The sequence below is a fragment of the Mchenga conophoros genome, linkage group LG19 (assembly GCF_057382185.1).
Source record: "Mchenga conophoros isolate Kocher_MC1m ecotype Shallow Benthic linkage group LG19, M_conophoros_male_GT1.1, whole genome shotgun sequence".
Classification (NCBI taxonomy): Eukaryota; Metazoa; Chordata; class Actinopteri; order Cichliformes; family Cichlidae; genus Mchenga; species Mchenga conophoros.
In genome coordinates, this window is record NC_140544.1 from 12636937 (window position 1) to 12648786 (window position 11850).

At 42.2% G+C, this 11850-nt stretch overlaps 1 protein-coding gene across 4 annotated transcripts in view; it reads left to right on the plus strand.

Annotated features, from left to right (window-relative positions):
- ldlrap1b (low density lipoprotein receptor adaptor protein 1b) overlaps positions 1–6863 on the plus strand; it is a 47524-nt gene extending 40661 nt beyond the window's left edge. The window contains exons 7-10 of one of the 4 annotated variants that reach the window (XM_085257104.1): positions 1233–1327; positions 1731–1765; positions 4414–4445; positions 5454–6863. In XM_085257104.1, coding sequence (XP_085113230.1) covers positions 1233–1327; positions 1731–1765; positions 4414–4445; positions 5454–5500 — 209 coding nt within the window. In that variant the 3' untranslated portion in view covers positions 5501–6863. Of the gene's footprint in view, positions 1–1232; positions 1367–1730; positions 1766–4413; positions 4446–5453 lie in introns of all 4 variants that reach the window. The other 3 variants (XM_085257103.1, XM_085257102.1, XM_085257101.1) reach the window with 3 other exon arrangements.
- The last annotated feature ends 4987 nt before the right edge of the window (positions 6864–11850 follow it).

Here is an 11850-nt window from a genome sequence, read left to right on the forward strand (position 1 = left end):
TGAAAATCTTATTGCATGCTGACTCAGTTATACGGGACCATTTTCCCTTAAGGAGCATAAAATCTAGTAAAAAGGTCAGCTAAGGACTGAAGAGTATTTATATCCCACCATTAGAAGAGTTACTGTGGTTTTACTGTTCTCAGAGGGTGACATTAGCCTAAAGACTCGACTGAAATTAGTGTTGACACACATTATTGACACACATTAATCATCAGGCAGGGCCATTACGAGCCAATCCCATTACAGTTCAGCAGTGCCGCCGTAGTCAGGCGTGGGGTTACTGCGTGCTCACTTATCACTAAGTGACGTGCCACATATGGCTGAATTGATGAGATGCATTAGAAGCTTGATAACGAGAAGTGTGGGGCTGTTCTGCCTTTTTCCAGCTCCATATTTTCATTCTTTGCATGATTCACATTTTAAACTAGCTTTTATTTCATACTGAGCTGCTACACAGGCCCCCGACAAACAAGCTGTTATGGCCTTTACTTTAAATCAACTGTCTTCTGATTGGTTGCCCCTCAGAAACAGAAAGGGGTGGGGCTTCTGTGCTCACAGAGACTGAGATGACCATGTCTCTATGGCTCAAGAAGCTACTGTCCAAGACTGAGGGTCCCTTTGTGACGCCTGGGACCAGTTTGGCATGGGAGACCCTAACAGGAGCTCTTGCTGCCAGGATCACACCAGGAACCAGGAATGCACAAACATCGCCGCTATGATAAGGTGGCGATTCGTCAGGTTGTCATGGTTCTGTATGAAAAAGGTGCGATTCTCACTCTGGACTAGCAGGGAGAGAGTTCAATGATCCTGAGATCTTTGTAACATCTTCGGATAAGTGGGAGATGGACAGATGGATCGCTCTATGACATCATAACAAACTATTTTTAAGGCTGAGCATGTTGATTTGAAACTTTGACCGCATGTAATCTGTTCAGCATCAGCTGTGTTTGAGTTCCAACCGCCTCCTGTGTTGGACGAGAGTCTCGTCTTTTAATTTGCTTCTGTGCTTTTTAGTTTATTTGGATATGATTGTGTTCGTCGCTGCCCATTGTCGACCTTCAGCACAAACTTTTACAGAGATCAATCCAGCCCTCGGCCTCGAACATGAGGAAAATCTCATGTGCCCACTTTAGCCACTTGACTTCCTGCTTCTTCGTGTTTGTTGACCATCACAGGTGCCCGTGTGGTTTTTAGGAGTAAATTAATGTTACGAACTTTGTTTTGATTTTCAGAGGTCGCCACGGGGAAACTTTTGGATTTGGCTGAGGGAGCAAACGCGGCGCTGACCCACTCAGGAACAAAGCAGACCCAGTCGGATCCCTTTACGGTGCATAATCACGCAACAGAGAACAACAATACTGTATGGGTAAGACGAGAGAAGGGCTGGTCAGTACGTTTCAGCTGTTTCAGCTTGATAAGAAGACTGCCGTGCTGGAAATGGTGATTAAGCGTCCGAGTGATGTACTGTACCTGTTGTATTCAAAGGAGTGTATTCTACAGCCGAGCCGCTGCCGTGATGAAGCACACAATAGCCTATTGAACAGAACGGCCCTTATCACATAACTGGCGAGGGTGTGGGGCTGCAAACAGCATAACTCAACCTCCTGAGAGCATAGAGGAGACTTTGTGCATGTTCATGTATAATAAGTAAGGACTGTTATCACCTCATAAGACAAAAACTCTGAATTTAACCGGTGTGTGTGTGTGTGTGTGTTTTTTCTGTGTGGCAGGAGTTGGAGGACGGTCTGGACGAGGCTTTCTCAAGGTGAGGAGATGAGTTAATTTGGGTTTTCCCTGAAGCTCAGGCTCTAATGAGCTGCTGTTTTGGGATCAGGAGTCTGTAGTTTGGGCTGCACTTGTAGTAAACACTGCCTCTCCCTCCACTTGACTCACCCCGGCTCAGTTTACAGGCCCTGACTCAGCTGACACCCTCCCTGAGTCATGCTGCCTTTCTAGGCTTTGATTGCCACACACCGATTTCCTACGAGGGGGGAAAAGAAGACGGATTGCTTGGTATTTATATCCCAAGCCCAGTGAAGATGTTATTTGCAGTATAGGAAAGTCTTTTTGCCCTCACAGCTGTTAATCTAACTCTGATATCTTACTAAGTTGGACCACAGGAACATTTACACATGACACTTTCAACAGAGCAGACGTCTGAGTGCATACCGAGCGAGGCTTTTATAGTTCAAATAAACCAAAAACGAAATTTAAAAAAGTGGATGCAGGACAAAAATAGTTAACTGCTATAAAAAACAAAAGCTCTTTGGAAGGAATGAAAATGAAAGGATAATTTGTACTTGGAAAACTGCCTCGAAACACAAATGTGGAGAAAGTTTGTTTAGTTTAAGGCTGTTTGTTGAAACTGAATGTTTTCATGACTGTACATCAAACTAGGAACTTGAATATGAAGCACAGGAAACACGAGGTCTTCAGGTTCAAGGTTGACTGGGAAGTCGGTTGTCTCTGCTTAACTTCTGTCTGTACCATCAACAAACTGGTCAGAGTGGAGCTGGAGGCCGCTGTGACCGATGCTTCAATTTGGGCTCCATCGGCAGGCCTCTCTGATAAGCGGCGGTGGTCTGCTGTCAAGTTTGCACTCTGCAAATGTTTACAGCTTTTCATTTTACTGCCATAAAGACTCGTTCAGCTTTTTACGACTGCGTTTATTTCCTTTGGCTCCGCTTTTCATTCCCTCTTAATTCTGCAGTGGGCCTCACATCCTCTCACTTTTCATTTAGTGGCGGGCGAATGGGCGGCTCAGTCTCTGTAATCAAGCACTAAGAGGCCATTTTAGCCCCGTTATCAGATGATTATTTGTCTGCACACACTGTAATTACACCCTAGCACCATTAGCTGCCCTCTCTGTGATTAACGAGGATGCTCCCAGCATCAGCAGAGATGCATCCGCTAACTGGAAGTTCGGATTCCCCGAGGGAAAGGTCGACTTCTTTGTCTGTCAGGAGGAGCTGATTGTGCTGGTTGATGAGGGGTCAGAGCGAGAGAGTGAAAAAATTAGAGGCAATTTATGAGTCTGTGAATGAGGATGTCACTGAGTAATGAAGTTATTTACAGTTTACAGTTTAGCACGAGGAGTGAAATAAGCTCCAGATTAATGGATTGTTTACAGCACAGTAAATGTGACTTTTTAATCACTGTTCTGTCTGATTAAGAAACAGCTCGGTATTATTTCAGATTAAAGAAACGGCAGCAGCAGAGATTAGTGGTCAGAGGGTCTGTAACTCATTATTAGGGGCGAGCAGCACACGCACCATATGTAGCTGTTTTGCACACAGGCACAAATTAAGAGTTTCTTAATGCGTTAAATAAACTTGTTGTTTGTGATCCAGGACATTTGAACTGTTTCAGGAAAGTGTTATCAATAAACTTTGTTAGACAGTAGTTAAAAATATTAGTCTCCCTGATGTCGATTAGTCAAAGTATTTTCTGGTAAACATTTTTAATTTTAAAAAAAAAAAAGCACCTTTGAGTTGTTCCCCTATCTTCACTGTCAGTGAGGTTCATCTCAGAGGATAAGTCAAGGTTTTCTGCATTTTAAAGACATTTTGCTGTCTTAAATAAAAGAAACGCATCCGTATGACTCTTTTGGAACCTTCCTGTTATTTAATAGTTTATCTTTTAGATGGCCATAGGTGATGTCAGTAAGAAGGGTGTAAAGCTGACAGAAGTACTGCTATAAGTGCTAAATTTATGCCCTATGGTTTGCTGGATTGTTCCCTTAAAGGCCCGATTTTGATCCCCAGAATGAGCCAAAGTATACAGTGTTGTGAAACTGCAGGATGTTTCACAGTTCATAAAGTAACAAGCAATGCTTGAACTTTTTGTTTCATTTCTTTTTTCTCATGCTCCTAAATAATCGTGCTTTTTACTGAGCTCAGAAACCCGCTCACTCTTAAAGTGAGAGCATGCATTCAGACTCGGTAACATTTCCCACAGTGATGGTTTTTAAAAGCGCGTCTGAAAGAGTCTCAGAGTTCTACTGAAGGGATGCAGCACCCCTCGTCGGTGCTCGAGGGCAGTGATGGACGTGTCGTTCCAAAATCTGTTGAACCGATCGAGGCCGTCATGTGGCTTTCACTTGCATTTCATGTCGCTGTGTTGTCAGCCTCCCATCAGCACAGCAGTGTTTCCTGCTAGGCTGAAGGTGAGCTCGGTGGTTCTAAACAAAGCTGCCAAGATGCCCTCACACAGAGTAACAGAGCCACAACAAGCTTTCAGAGCTTTCCTTTAATTTGTCACCAGCCTGTCCACTGTCTCTGTTGTCAGCTGACTGTTGTTGGGATTTGAGATTCTGCACTGCCCTCTGCTGGCTGGATCAGTCCAGTTGCTTTATAATTAGGCCTTTTAGGAGAGTTTGTTGCCTGACTTGTGATGTTTTCTTTGCACCCTCAGCCGCAGTCTGGATAGCTTTGAATCCTACTCAGGTAATAATATCATGTCACTGGATGTTGTGACCTCATCGTCCTGTCGTCAACCTCACTGTTTAAGCCTGCTCATCTGTGCGGGTAGCCGTGATCAACCACCCCACGTGTCTCCGCATCATGTTTCATGACAGGAACCATTAACATAGCACAGAACGGTAGCCAGTCGACTAACTTTAGAGCACAGTGAGGAGGAAGCCTTCACTCTTTTACCATTTCACTGTTTAAAAAAGTATGAGGGACGTTTCTGCCACAGATCCTGATGTTTCCTCTACTTTGTCCACGCCGTCATCACAGATGTTTGAGTGTTTGCCTCACATTCGTCAGCTTTAACACAGAGACGGAGAGTGGCACGTTCATACGAAGTAAAAAAAAGCCCTTCTGTTTATGATCAGAGGAGCTCGTGTTAGATTGTTATGGTTGTTTAAATACGGGATTTGTTTCATTTCCACATCTGGCCACATTGTTATTATTTTCTAATCATTTTCATTAAAAATGTGATGTCCATTTTTATGTTCCTGTTTTTTGTGCACGCTGTACTGACCATTATCAAAGATCTGTAAACATTGCAAACAGAAAATCAGATTTTATAGACTGTATACAAAAGATGGACATTATCCTTTGAAGTGTTCCAGATGTCCTTTTCTTCAGCAGTGCTTTCAAGTTCCTTCTGGGAACTTGAAAGCACTGCTTCCTTAGACATTCCCAAACCGGATGCGATCTCTGCGGGGAACTCCTCCCAGTTGTGTGGAACCTCAAAAATAGTCCAGGAAGCCCAATTAGACCCCGAGCAAGCTCAACTGGGTCCTATCAGCACAGAGGAGAAACATCTCTCCTTTGAGCTTCCTCCAGACGTTGCCGACTCCATCTCAGCGATTCTGCCCTGCACCCCAGTCATCTTTAGAGCTTCAGATGGAAGCCATGTCCATCTTTTATGTACAGTCTATAGTTTTACCAAAGCCGCTAATAAAATGTCTTTTCTTTTTTTTTTCTTCCCCTTTGTCGCTACAGACTCGCTGAGTCTCGCACTAACCCCCAGGTCCTGGACATTGGGGTGAACCCTCAGGACTTCAGCACTGAAGAGTGCCTGTCCCCCGGCAAATGGGACCAAGAGGAGTCGGACTTCACGGCACAAAAAGACACGTGGGGGTTCTAACGTGAAGCCTCGGGCCAAGAAGGGAAAACCAGGAAAACGAGGATCCCGGTGGTAAACGTGTCCGAACACTGCAGTGACGAAACGGACACTGTGACATCCGCCATGTTCCCCACCGCCTCCCTGCTGTCGTCTTCTCTCTGATGCATGCGTAGTTGCGTGACCGGAGGAGGAAGGCGACACGAGCAGGCTGCTCACAGAACAGGCCAAAGCAATACAAACCATTTATTCCTTTTTTTAAAAAGAAAAACATGCAGTCAGTTAATGTGCGTTGCAGTCTGTGTGTCACTCCTGTGTCTGTTTACTGTTGTGTTTGTGCTTGTGTACACCACGTGTTTGTGTGAATGTGCAGTGTATATGTGTGCAAAGTGAGCCGAGTGCTGTTTGTGTCATAGTGAGGTCACAGAGGGTGCTGGTGAGTGTTTTATATACCTGAACATGGAGCACTGTAACTGGATTTGAGGGAAACTCACTGGTGAGGTTACTACCTGCGTGCTTCGGCCTTTTGTTGGGCACCAAAAGCTTTAAAAAAACAGTGTGTATGTGTTGGTCAGAGAGTGTTTGTGTAATAAGAACAAAGTGACAATCTTTTTTTTTTTTTTTTTGTATTGCAAAATCTATTTTTGCACTCTGCATTCATCCGTGTTCGAAAGCACACATTTCATGTAAGGGAATTTAATGTCCACACGTGTCAGCCTCATCATTTAGGACTATATGCAGTGCCTCTGTTCGCCTTTCCTCCTCATCCTTAAATATTTGACCCTCGGTGAGACTTCACCATCGGTGAAGATGACCTGAAAAGAGTTATAAAAAACAAGCAGTGTGAGAGGATGCAGGTGTTACGCGGCGCTCCATCACCATATGTTAAATTATGTTCACTCCACCAGTTTACTATATTTTTCCCAGGGATGGATCCCAGTGTTATTTTAGCATTTGTTAATATATTCATTTAATTTAATTCATTGGTTTTCAATAAAAATCCAATTATCAGTGTGTGTCACGTTTTATTCTGAAATCTAAATGTTTAATATTATTTTTATGTCATGTCTTCTCCACTGTGGGGATTTGCTGCCTGTTTTCTTTTCTCTCGTTCTTTTTTTTTGGACTGATTTGTCTAATTCAGAGCTCATAAAACTCTGCTTGCTTTTGCATGTATATTTTTTTATTTATAGATAAAAGAAATAATAAAATAATCACAAATTGTTTGTAGACATCGTAATAGAAATACCTTTGTTCGCACAGTGGCGTGAGGCAAATCTGCACAAATCTAAAATTTTAATTAAAAAATTGAATGACTAAAAATAAAGTTTATGATCATGACCGCTCAGGAGAGTTTGATGCTGTTGCTTGTCGGAGTCCTGAGACGACATCTGTCAGCGTCCAAGAAGGAGGGGGTGGTGAGCCTCACAGGTAACATTTGTTGTTTCTGAGACTGCGCGCTCACAGATCGGCTTATTTCAATGAGTCAACCCTCTTATTTAAAAATATTTAAATACTTGTAGCTTGTAATTGTAAGTTTCTTTTTCCTTAAGATAAATGTGTACATTTAACTAGCAAAACTCAGAAGGTGGCGCCAAATCCTCATGTTTTTTCTGCATTTGGAGACGCATGCGCATAGGATTACAGACGGATCTCGGTTATTTCACTGCTTCGTCGAGCCAAAGGTCGAAATATGGGTCGTGTATTTACGTCTTTTATTCGTTTACTTATTGTGTGGTCCACTTCTCAAAGAGCTCCAGCCGTCGCCTGGGTAAAAGAAGCTGTCTCAGTGCGCCATCGTGTGGAACATACAAGAACATACAGCCGATTTTTTTATTTTCTTCTTTTAAATACATTTTGAAAGCTGTTTAACTATAAGTTACGTCATGCATCAAATATCCCATATTTTGGAAATTGTTTTGTTAAAGTGGGTGTAATACTGCTTTTTCTACTGTGATGATAATAATTATAACAGTAATTATTATTAACAATGGACGGCCTGAGAGATGAGGCCAGGTATGAGTCACCGTGGGCTCTCATGTTCACAGAAAACATTGATCTCTGCTGAGAGTGGACGGCAGGCAGAAAGGAGAAGACACATTGAGCTGAAGTAGGGCTGGGCGATATTACCCAAAATTCATATCTCGATATTTTTTAGCTGGATGGCGATATAAGATATATATCTCGATTTTTTTTTTTAAAGCCATAAGTTAAGAACAAAAAGAGTTCTTAGTCACACTGTGTCCCAGATGTCACACGGGCACTTTTCTTTACATACAGCGTAGATGTACATGAAGAAATTACTCAAAAATAAATTATCAGCATTTATTAAATAATCATGGTCCATAAATAAAAGAAAACAATGTTGTTTTTGTGCATAACGAAAAGCTCACAATTGTGCAGTCAAAATCAAGGCTGGACTGGGACAAAAAATCGGCCCGGGCATTTTGACTAGAGACCTGCCCACCAGGATAAAGATTGAAAATGTGACATCATTCAGGGGTAAAACCGCAAAGGATTCTGGGAACTTGTGGCAAGAGGTACTAGCGCGTGCAGGCTTTCAATTGAACTCAGTTACACAGCGATAAAAAGAAACACAAAAAATGGCAAGAAGCTGTTGTATTATTAACTGCAACAGCCGGTCGCATGACAGCCACGGGAAGCCGATCGTTTTTTTTTTCAATCGGATTACGTCGTTGAAGAGAAATGTTTTAAGCCATGTTTCCGAAGTAAGAGCCGACGGATGGTCTGGATATACCAAATATAACGTCCCAGAACACTCCAGCTCACATGTTAGTCTGCTCCAAGCATTCCCACAAAGGTCAGAGTTTTGTAGTAGTTAATACGTCATTTTTCTTAACATAACTGGTGATATAGGTTACAAGCAAGTCTGGCGCTGAACAGAAATTGTCGTGCTATGCTCCTTTGTTTATTGTGCATAAATAGTGAATTGTCCTGACACAATATTGCGTTTCACTTCTGTTATTACCATGGTACATTGACAAAAACATATACTTTTATTCACAGGATAAAACAGTTGTTTTGTATCACTAATTGTCCAGTGCGATTACAGCATACAATATTATTGTCACTGCTACATTTCTGTAATGAACCAGAAATTATTTCCACTACTAATTAATTACCGTTGAGCTCAAAGGTTATATTAATAAACGGTTAACGAATGTGTATTTATGATGACAATTTGTGAGACTGGTAAACTTACCTTTGTTCATACGATGGTCTTTCGTTCTACTCAGTGCATTTCAAGGTCCTGTACCCATCCGTCGGTAAACTGTACCTGGGCTTGTTGCAGTGACCTGAAGTTACTAAACTTCATGAGTGTATGCACTCACTCCAAGAACCGTGTAATTATAAATCTGAGCGTGGTGAAAGTTGGGCAGCATGCTAACGTCCTTTGTCCACTCTGTGTGCTCGTAAGGGTCTGACCCTTTCACACCTTTGATTTTTTCCTCGTATCTTTTCTTTGTCTTTTCGTCGAGTCTGTCTTTGTACGGACCGGCATTGTTCTCCTTTTGTTTTGTACATTCCTTTTTTGTGCGGCAAAGAAAAAACAAGAATTTATTGGAACCGGAGAATGAACGTTTTGCGGTGCTGCAAATGCTTGCATTTGATGCGGTACTTGGATTGTTTTGCCACGAGTTCCCGGCATGCAATGCGCGAAAATCACGTGATTGCTAAACAAGGGGGCGGGTGCATTCGGCCTCCTCGGCTGTAATTGGTCCAGGCCAGAGTCGATCATGACCAATTGGCCAATCCAACACCTGTCATTATATACACCCTTCCTAAAAAAAATCAAAAAAAAAAAAATCCTTAGGCCCATAAAAACAAAAAATCGTCCAGCTATGGTCAAAATGTAAACTAATAGACGCTGAGCGTAATAACAAAGAGACAGATTTCACAGCTGCACCACGTCTCTGAACAGGTGCCATTTGTGGTCCTTATACACACACAGTACGGTAATATTATGTTGAAGCACAGTACGTATCACTCCGCGAGGCGGCTCCATCAAGCGGTGCAGCTCCGTAGCTTAGCAAAGTCATATTAAAACATTTTTTGACAGATTGCCGAGCGCTGTGTACCACATAAAATCGGTTCGCGGTCAGTAAGCACAACCAGAATTCATACATAAGGCGCACTGTCGATTTTTGAGAAAATGAAAGGATTTTAGGCCGTGCAGCCCTCCTGGCTGCATGTCGTTAGCGCGGTTAGCTCGTTAGCGCGGTTAGCTCGCTAACACGTTGACACCGTCCAGCCCCACGCACGGGGCGATCCGAGGTAACTCGCTAACGGAGATTTTCCTCTTTCATCTTGTCATTGCCTGCAGGTAAAGCTATGGGGGAGGGGAGGCCGAGTAAAGTTGCGTAGAGACAAAAGTGGACGAAAGAGAGGCAAACCTGCGGCTCCACAAGTATAATTATAACGTAACAAAGACTATATCGATATAAACGATATTGTCACATCTTATATCTCGTATGAAAATATATCGATATTTTTAAAAAACTCGATATATCGCCCAGCCCTAAGCTGAAGTATTGAAAGTAGAATAGTTTCAGTATCTGGTGTCAACCATCCAAAGCAACAGACAGTGCAGGATGGGTGGAGCAGGTGGAGACGATTGTCAGAGGTAATGCATGACAGAAGGATAGCATCAGGTGTGAAAAGGAGAGTTTACAAGATGGCAGTGAGACCTGCTGTGGAGTTTGGTTTGGAGACAGGAGGCCGAGCTGAAGATGATTTTCTTTGGGAGAAACCGGGATGGACGAGATTAGAAATGAGCACATCAGCAGCCTGGCTGTGGATCCAGCAGCTCTCCTGTAGACAGGAGTCTCTCCTGGCATTTCTGAACAGTCCAATTAGACCTGCACTGTATAATCCAACATCCTTTAAACATCTCTGCTCAGGTGCTCTCCACAGCCCGACTCACCAATGTGCTTCGGTCATGCGTTCAGCCTAGTACTGTGGGGTGAGCTGTGGCCATCTGGGAGACGTCCAGTTGACCTTTTTCCAAATTTCAACCTCACACTTTAAAAAAAAAAAAATCCAATGTAGACATTTTTAAGGACACAGGTCTCACAGTATGTTTAAGGCCTGTTTATGACCTTAAAAAGGTCGTTCATGCTGGAAACCCCTCCAGTGGACCTGAGTTAAAACAATCCTGCAAAGAACAGTGAATCAAATTTCCTCCACAGTGATGTGAAAGACTCACTGACAGTTATCAGTAAATATTTGATTGCAGTTATTACTCCCAAGGTGCGCACAACCAGTTAGTCTTGTTTTGCTCTATTATGTTGACTCCTTTTATACTTGACACACATATTTCTAACGGAAGACCCTTCTTCTGTACCAAACAGTTCACAAACACTTCACTGTTCCCTTCCTGCTTCACCAGCTTCCTCCCTGAAAACTTGACTTGACTTTATTCAGGAATGATTTAAGTGAACATGGCTGAAAAGGCTGAAAATGGGTCAGTGTGTTCACATTACATCACCCTTTTCATGAATTAAAAAAGATGACTTTGAATGCTTTATATTTTGTAATGACATTTATTTTATTTGAACATACAGTGTTAAAAATAAACAAACAAACAAAACTATCCTCACCTACTCCCTATCAGCACTGTGCACCTGTGTGGTTAATGTAGAAAGATTACTGGAGATTAAACATAACTAAACATAATTTATTGCCATGCAGTGAAACTGATGGTTACACAGGGTCTGTAAATATCAGCTGCTGATAAAACTTGTTTAATGGTGCTTTCATTTGTTTACATACTTTCAAAATAAAGCAGTCTGGGTGAAGTCGTCACGTTTCGTCATCACGAGCGAATGATTTCGCCACCCTACGCAGCGGTTGCATCAGGTCATTAATATGACTTTTTTTTTTCAGAATCCTTCCTGTTTTGTTTTTTTCAAAATAAAATCACACATTAAAGACATTAACTGTAAAATATGTTATTAAAAGGCTACTGGGGGGAATGATAAAGCAGGCACTTTTTGCTGGCTCAGTATGAGTGGTTGCTCAACAGGTTTAGCAGCAACATCAATAATCAAACTCCCACTTCAAAGTTTTGACTGTTTACAAACCTTAAAGCTCATCTTTAACTCAGTCCAGCACATCTGAATCAAGTCACATATATTTTTGAATAATTAGAAATATACTAAGATTTAAAGACTTTACTGATGACAGGTGACATCAGAAAAAACTGTGGCTGAGTGCACGGTCAGTGTGCCATCTCCAAAGGAAAAATCCTTGATT